The following is a 9274-nucleotide window of genomic DNA, read 5'->3' on the forward strand; positions in this document are numbered from 1 at the left end:
TTACTTTTTCAATATATGGTAGCAGAAGTGACAGGGAAATGTGTCCTGTCAGAGAAAGCTCTTTTTAGAATACATTTTTTAAATTGATTTCAGAGAAGAAGGGATGGGAAGAGAGTGATAGAAACATAAATGATGGAAGAGCATCATTGATTGGCTGACTCGTGCAGGCCCCCTGCCAGGGATCAAGCAGGAAAATCAGACATGTGCTCTGGAGCTCCATCTAACTTTTAAAAACTACCAAACTGCCCCAGCTGGCATGGCTCAGTGGCTGATCATTGACCAATGAACCAGGAGGTCACAGTTCCATTCCCTATTGGGGCACATGCCTGGGTTGCGGGCTTGTTCCCCAGTAGGGTGCCTGCAGGAAGCAGACAATCAATGATTCTCTCTCCTCATTGATATTTCTATCTCTCTCTCTTTCCATCTCCCATCCTCTCTGAAATCAATAAAAATATATTAAAAAAAATAAACTGCCAAATTATTTTCCAAAGTGGCTGAACCAATTTATATGCCCACCAGGAATGTGTGAAGATTTCAGTTTTTCCACATCTTTGCCAACACTTGGTATTAAGGAAAACATTCTACTAAGAGAATATGCTTGGAATGTTGAATAATAGAGTATGAGTAGAAATTTAATGAAGAATAGATTTGGGTCATATTCAAGAGACATTCAAGAGTGAGGCATATCAGAAAATATATGGAACTTGTAGGTCAGTTATTAAAAATAAGGTTGGAGCCCTAACCTGTTTGGCTCAGTGAATAGAGCATCAGCCTGCAAACTCAAGGGTCCCGGGTTCGATTCCGGTCAAAGGCATGTACCTTAGTTGCGGGCACATCCCCAGTAGGGAGTGTGCAAGAGGCGACTGATTGATGTTTCTGTCTCATCGATGTTTCTAACTCTCTATCCCTCTCCCTTCCTCTCTGTAAAAAATCAATAAAATATATTTTTTTAAAAAAAGGTTGGATACATAGATGGGAGGCAGACTGTTAATAGTATAATTTGACCTACTAAGGATTTTATAAGCAAACTAGAGGTCCAGTGCACTAAATTCATGCACTGGTAGGGTCCCTAGCAGCTGCCAGCTGCTGGCCAGGTACTCCCTCCCTTTCCCTTGACCTCCTGCTGCCAACCAGGGCCTCCCTCCCTTCCCTTGGCCGGCCCTGCCCCCTGGTAGAACTCCCAGAAGAACTCCCTGTTGAGGGGACAATTTGCATACTACACTTTTATGATATAGATTTAGCACCAGGGCTATGTTGTCATTGTTAACATAAAAACATTCAAACCTGTAAAGAATTTTTGTGAGTTTTTTTGAGCCAAACTGTTGAAAATTGCTGGGAAACAGGATCTCAACAGATTAAGATAATGCTCCGGAGAATGGTGGGTTACATCTGTATTTATACATTGCAATCAAAGGAAGGAATGTAGGTGGGTTACATGTAATCCATTGGTGATAGACTAGAGAGGTGGGAGAAAGTGAAGTAGGGAAACCCCCGGGATTGGATAAAAAGCAAAATGATAGACACATACTTAGGTGAGTGCAGGAACAATTAACATGATAATTTGTGTTATTTGTCCTGGCGCCCAGGCACATTAGGTTGTGCAAAGGGGTCCAGAAAAAGGGAAGTTACAAGTTACCCAGACATTTCAAGGGTATGTTATTATAGATGCAAAGAGACAGATAGACTGTTAAGGTAAAGGTTGACCTTGTCAGTGTAGATACCGGCCTAGAATGTAACTACCCACCATAACTGCTTTTAGTTAGTTTAGTTTCAGACCATCCTTGTGGTTACTTTAGGTCTCTGAGTTTGCAAGACCACCATGCAGGCCTTCCCTGAACTTGTCAGGTTAGCATGTGGCCCCTTTTGTCCACATCATCTTTAGTATAATGTGAGGACTTTATCATTTCCCTGACTGGGAGAAATTTGAGGTATAGGAAACAATAAGGAGGCTACTGAAATAGTCTTGGAGAGAGATGATAAGGAGCTGATCTAAGCCAGTGGCAATGAGATGCATACATTTTTTTAGAGAGGTGTATTGGTTTCCTATTGGTGCTATAACAAATTGCCATAAGTCTAGTGGCTTAAAAGGATTTACAACCCTAGAGATCAGAAGTCTAACATGTATCAGCAGGGCTGCTTTCCTCCTGGGAACTCTGGAGAAAAATCTCTTTCCTTGCCTTTTCCAAATTCTAGAAATCTCTTGCATTCATTAGCTTGTGATGCCTTCCTCCATCTTTAAACTCAACAGTAGAACATCATCAAATCTCTCCCTAGTCCCTCTAACTTCCTCTGATACAGACCCTTGTAATTACATTGAGCCCATCCAGATAATTCATGATACTTTCCCGATCAGAAGATCCTTAACTAAATCACATTTGTGAAGTGCCTATTGCCATCCAAGCTAACATATTCACAGGTTCCAGAGCTTAATGCATGAAAATCTTTGGGAGGTTATTCAACCTATGACAGGACATGTGTGTGAAATAAAATTTCCCAACATTTGACCCATAAGTATTGAGCTGAGAAGGTGGAAAAGCTCTCTTGCTGATTTTCTTTGAGCATGACCATCTCCTGATACTGGCTCACATGGAGACGAGGCCGCACTGGACAGGTGAGCTTTAGTGGCAAGTGACAGAGAATCTCCTGATTCATCTGAACCTAGCGGAGCAGAGGCTCAGCTGTGCACTGGCACAACTGCACACAGGGGCTCAAACACCATGAGGGTTTCCTTTCAGATTACCAGCTTTATTTTCTCAGACTGGTTACCTCTACATAAAAAGAGACTGGGAAACAGGTGCTCTCACTACTCACATCTGGTAACTTCACTACTTAATAGAGACTAGATGTATTTAAGCTCCTTTGTGTTAAAAAAAAAAAATACTTAGAAAACGATTCTAATTGACACAGGCATGTCTTCTTTGCACATTGAGTAATATACTGTGGTGAGGAGACAATGTTACTGGTAGACCCTTCAGAACCACATTTGATTACTCAACTTACCAAACCTATATTTACTGATTATTTACTATGTGTCCGTCATTATTTTAGGCTCAACTGCCACAGGATTAAGAGAATCAGGGGTATGGGAAAGGGCAGGCTGTCATATTAAAACCAGTGGTCTTCATAAACCTCACTGAGAAAGTTATATTTGTGAAGATGGTAAATAATGTTAGGTGAGTGCACATCTGGGGAAACAGTGCCCCAGGCAGAGGGTGAGGTTAATACCAAGACCCTGAGGTGGGAGGTTGCCTGGAGGCAATGTGGCTGCAGCAGAGCCAGTGAGGGGAGCAGAGCAGCTCAGAGGAGGACAGGCATCAGGGGTCATCCTGTGAGGCTTTTTCTGCCTCTGAAGGGCTTTTGCCTTCGTTACTCTGAGTGACTGGGGAGTCACTGCAGGGATTTGAGCAGACACATAAGATGGTCTGACTTAGGATTTTATAAAATCATATGGCTGCTGGGTTGAGCATGGATGGTAGGGTGAGGCAGACTGCTTGGACCGGCTTATGCTATCCAGGTGTGATATCTGTTGTTAGGACCAGGGTAGGGATAGTAGTGTAAGGGTTGGGGGTGGTCAGTTGTGCTACATTTTGAAGGAGGAGCCACCAGAATTTGTTGTCAGTCAGGGTGTGAGAGAGGGGAAAAGCCGAGAATGTCTCCAGGGTGTGGGGTTTGATCAACTGGAAGAATGGAATTGCACCCACTGAGACAGGGAGGTCTGTGAGTGGAGCAAATTGGGAAGGAAAGAGAACATTAGGAGTTGACATTTTGAAATGTCCAAATGGAGACATTTTGAATGGATAAATACTATATTATTTTACTTACATAAGGTACCAAGAGCAGTAAAATTCATAGACAGAAAGTAGACTGGAGTTTGCCAGGGTTCTGAAAGAGTGAAAGAATGGGAACTTAGTGCTCAATGGGTACAGAGTTTCCGTTTGGGAAGATGAAAAACATTCTTGAGACACATGGTGGTGATGGTTACATAACACTGCCAATGTTCTTAATGCCAAGGGTCTAAATTGTACACTTAAAAATTGTTAAAATGCTACTGTAAGAAAGTAAAATACTTGGTTTCTGAGGCTGTCTTCCTTTCAGCCTGCATTTCCCCCATGGTCTTCAGGCTAATAGCTGCTGCTATAGATATGCTAATTCATTAGAGGAATTCTGCTTGAGACTTGAGTTTTTGGAAGAATAGTCCCTTGCCAGAAAGTGCCTCTCCGAAAGAGATGGGGAAATTTGTGCCAAATAGTGAATGTTTATCAAACATCAGCAGGACTCAACAGAGAGATTTAGAGATTCTATTCTCTCTCAGTCAGATCCCTGCAGGCTCCCAGAGATGCCTGCTGCCATCAATCACCTCCTCTCCCCATTTTCCCTTCCCTGATTTAAAAGAAGCCTCAACTTGGGGCTGAGGGAGGATGGATTTGAGGAACCCCTAAAGCCCCCATCTTCTCAATTGGGCACCATCTTGATCAATAAACCTTTCCTAACTCCAAACTCAGTCATTTTGAATATTGGCCTTTTGAAGTGTTGGTCACATTAACTTTTAAACTGGTAACAGTACATTTTATGATATGCTAAAGGACCAGTGCATGAATTCGTGCACAGCCGGGGGGGGCGGGGTCCCTAGGCCAGGCCAGTGATCACGGCTGGGCTGATGTGGGGAGCCAGCCCTTGGCTTCCTGGGAAAAGAGTTGTGTCTGCTGCCACCCACCCCTGGTTCCTAGTCCCAACCCCGAGTGGGGTCAGAAGAGGAGGCAACAGTTCCTGGGCCAGGTGGGGCAGGAACAGATGCCAGACATTGATGCCGCCAGCCGGCCATGGGAGGTTGGCTGTGGGAGCACACTGACCACCAGGGGGCAGCTTCTGCATTGAGCATCTGTCCCCTGGTGGTCAATGTGCATCATAGCTACCTGTCAACTGGTTGTTCCAGTTGTTCTGGCCGCTCAGTCATAACGGTGCTTAGGCTTTTATATATATAGATAAGTTTAGCCACAATAAACATGTTAAGTAGAACAAAATGATGAAGCCCTTTAAATTTCTCTAGTGATAGCATTGATTGGATATTTGTGGCGGGGCTGATCAACCATACCTGATAATTTATGCTAATGAGGTGATCAAAGAAGGAGATTGATCATGCCAAAAAAGACTAACCAGGGAAATCAAGAGGTAGGGCTTTAGGCCAAATAATGTCAGCCCAGTGGGGAGGAAAGCTGGAAACTGTGTTCAACCAAATGGGCAATAATTCATTTTATCACATCTAGGTAACAAACAAAGCCTCATTAAACCCTGGACACTGGAGCTCAGGGGTGCTACCTGGTTGGCAAGACTCTGAGTATTGTGTCACAGTGTGTCAGACTTCATGGGGAGAGGACAAGAAGCTTTCATATGGGATGCTTCAGTATTCCCTATGTCTATCTTCTTTTCACTAGTCCTAATTTGTATTCATTTTTGTTTTGTTTTGTTTTATGAAGTTTTTTTCTTTATTGATTCAGGTATTACATATGTGTCCTTATCCCCCTATTGCTCCTCCCACACACACACACACACACTCATGCCCTCACCCCCCTGGTGTCTGTGTCCATTGGTTAGGCTTAGATGTATGCATACAAGTCCTTTGGTTGAACTCTCTTCTTTACCCTCGCCCTCCCCTACCTTCCCTCTGAGGTTTGATGGTCTGATCAATGCTTCTCTGACTCTGGATCTGTTTTTGTTCATCAGTTTATGTTGTTCATGATATTCCACAAATGAGGGAAATCATGTGATATTTATCTTTCTCTACTGTAATCAAACTGTAGACATACATACAACACTGCCCTAAGTTCTGTGGCTCATGCTGGTAATTCTTCAACCTGAGGAAATTTCCTCATTCTGAGTCACCCGAGCAAATTATTGAATGTGAGGGAGACCCTGAGTTTGTGGCTTACTGGTCTAAAGTGAGGGTGGCCTTGGGGACTTCTGAACTTGTGGCTTGTGTCTTAAGTCAAAACAGTCTTGCAGGGACTATTCCCTCACACGCTGTGCTTATGCAAACTCTTTGTAACAAGGAAGGGCATTGGATGAAGTCAAGCCAAGTTGAAGCCCTTCAAAGGCCTCCTAAAATCACCAGGAAGGTCTGGGTTGAGGATGATCCTTTAGAGTTGGCTGGTATTGGTGACCAGATGCCAAATGTCATGGCATGTGAGATGCTTCAGAAGGAGGCATGACCTTGGTTACCGTGGCTCTCTGCAGCTGAGGCCGGTCCCTATGGGGGCTGATGCTGAGGGCTAAGTGACACACCCAACAGTTGGAACAACATGTCCCTCATAACTAAAAGGATATCTTTTAATTTTATTGTGGTAAAATAACATAACATAAATTTACCATCTTAACCATTTTTGTTGTTGTTGTTGTTGTTAATCCTCACCAGAGGATATTTTTCCATTGATCTTTTAGTGGAAGAGAGAGGGAAAGACAGAGAGAAACATTGATGTGAGAGAAACACATTGATTGGTTGCCTACTGCAACCAATGAGCCCTAACCAGGGCCTCGGGCCAGGGAGGAGCCTGCAACCAAGGTACAAGCTGGTGATGAGAATCGAACTGGGACCCTTTGGTCTGCAGGCCGATGTTCTATCCACTGGGAAAACCCAGCTACTGCCCATTTTAACTATTTTAAGTGTTGAATTCATCAGTTAAGTACATTCACAGTGCTGAGAAACCATCACCAGCATGCATCTCCAGAACTCTTTTTTCATCTTGCGAAATTAAACTCTTTATTTTCCAATTAAACACTAACTCTCTATTCCCTCTTCCCCCAGGCTTTGGCAATCAAAATTCTACTTTATGTCTCTATGAATTTGACTACTTTAGGTGCCTCATATGAATGAAATTATACAGTATTTGTCCTTTCATGTTGGACTATGTAATTAATGGAGGAGATGTTACATAGACTGGAAAAAAAATATCAGAATAATTGGGAATCATACATTCAGTTATCCTAAGAAAGTCTCAGTGGAAAATGACTGATTCAAACTCAGTATTAATACCATCCCATTAAAATTTCAAAATACCTTTGTATGGATAAGACATTGAATGGTAACCTATTTTCTCAAAAATATGGCCAAGGTCATGAATCAGGAAAATCATGCATTAATAGAGAAGAATCATGGGGGAAGTATAAAAAGAATAAATAACAACGAAGAGGGAGCTATGATTTTTTTTTAAGAATAAAAACAAGACTGCTCCTGACCAAGAATCCTGGGTAATGCATAAGGAAAGTTAGAGGGATAGACTGAAGTATGAGGCATAATCCTAAAGGGGTTATGACATAAATTGGGAGTCCAAAATAATCTCCCAATTGCATTACAGCTGTTCTAAGAGGGAAAATTGTGTAAGCAGAGAGCCATATAGGTACCTATGCATTGTGTGACTGCAGATTCAGAATCTGGTTGCACATGTTTGATTTTGCTGCTTTTTCCAGTCTATGAATCAAAAATGATAGCACAGGTATAGGGATCAGACTATTCTTCTGATCATCCTCCATAGGGCCCTCTTGATGTCTCTGTTCCTCAGGCTGTAGATGAAGGGGTTCAGCATGGGGGTGACCACAGTGTACATCACTGAGGCCACCGCATTCCTCCTTGGGGAAGATGACACAGCGGAACTGAGGTACACACCAAGGCCTGTTCCATAAAATAAGCAAACAACTGACAAGTGAGAGCCGCAGGTGGAGAAGGCTTTATATTTTGAACCCGATGATGGGATTCTCAGAATGGAGGACACAATTCTATAGTAAGAGAAAAGGATCCCTGAGAGTGGGACACCACCAAAGATGGCTCCAATAAAGTAGATCAATATGTCATTGGTGGAGGTGTCAGAACAGGCAAGGTTGAAGAGTTGAGAAGGGTCACAAAAGAAATGAGGGATTTCCACATCTGCACAGAAGCTAAGTTGTGACACCATCAAGTACTGCAGCTGGGAGTCCAAAAGGCTGATGAAAAATGACAGCAGGACCAACAACCCACAGAGGCGAGGGCTCATGATGACCAGGTAGTGTAGGGGATGACAAATGGCCACCAACCGGTCATAGGCCAGCACAACCAGGAGTAGACTGTCCAAACATCCAAAAAAAAAAATAAAGGTAACCTGAGTCAGGCAGCCTGCATAGGTGATGGATTTGCTGTGTGTCTGGAGGTTCACCAGCATCTTGGGAACTGTGGTGGTGCTGAAACTGATGTCAGCCAAGGACAAATTGGAAAGGAAGAAGTACATAGGTGTGTGGAGGTGGGAGTCAGACATGACAGCCAGGATAATGAGTAGGTTCCCAAGCATGGTCACCAGGTACATGGACAGGAACAGGCCAAACAGAAGAGGCTGCACTTCTGGATCATCTGAGAGTCCCAGGAGGAAGAATTCTGAGCCACATGTCCGATTCTGTGGTTCTATGCATATAGGACACATTTTGAAAAAGAAGAGAGCGCTAAATAAATGAAATAAGTGTAGAGGCGCCCATATTTTGGATTCAAGCAATTCACAAATACAGTATTTACACTTGAGGACCATATACCCTCCTCGCTCATTGCCTTCAGCAACATGACTACGTTGTTAACTCTTTTTAGAACTCTTTCCTTATTGATGTCTGGGCTATTCATCTGTTTCTATAGACAAACACTTTAGAGTCACTGGGTCAAAGAATATTAGAGAAGAAAGGACATGTTGAGGTAACAAGTCCATGAGTGCATCAAAATATCAGCCCTCAACTTTTGAAGAAAAAGATATGAAATGAGATATATTATTTTATAAGACAAATATTATACTTGAAAGAAACTAGGAAGCAGTTGAATGTACTTTATCTCACCCAAATGCAGTATAAGAAGTTTCCTTATTTTAAAATATAGCCTAGAAAGAGCTAAAACCACATTAACTCTATTCTAACCTAAAATAAAATGTACATAATGAGATAGCATTTTGACATGGCAAATATCTTTAAGGGTTTTCATCTTTATTTGGTTTTTGACATCCGTCTTTCATGGATGGGTGGGTTGTCTGACGAAAGTCCCTCAAATATAACTCATATATAAATGTTTGGTCTTGGTAGACCACATATTTTGAAAAATATGTGTGTTTTTGTTTTGTTTTGTTTTCTTTAATATATTTTTACTGATTTCAGAGAGGGAGTGAGAAATAGAAACATCAATGATGAGATAGAATCATTGATTGGCTGCCTCCTGCACACCCCATACTAGGAATCAAGCCCACAAACCGGGCATGTGACCTTAACCAGAATCGAACTG

At 42.4% G+C, this 9274-nt stretch overlaps 1 protein-coding gene across 1 annotated transcript; it reads right to left on the reverse strand.

The window, feature by feature from the left end:
• Nucleotides 1-7496: 7496 nt before the first annotated feature.
• Nucleotides 7497-8441, reverse strand: LOC308519547 (olfactory receptor 7E178-like; the record flags this gene model as incomplete). The annotated part of the gene is made up of 1 exon (XM_081091569.1): nucleotides 7497-8441. The coding sequence occupies one exon, from the start codon at nucleotides 8439-8441 to the stop codon at nucleotides 7497-7499; it is 945 nt and encodes a 314-aa protein (XP_080947695.1).
• Between the last annotated feature and the right edge of the window lie 833 nt (nucleotides 8442-9274).

Source organism: Myotis nattereri, assembly GCF_964212035.1.
Source record: "Myotis nattereri genome assembly, chromosome: 5".
Taxonomy (NCBI): domain Eukaryota; kingdom Metazoa; phylum Chordata; class Mammalia; order Chiroptera; family Vespertilionidae; genus Myotis; species Myotis nattereri.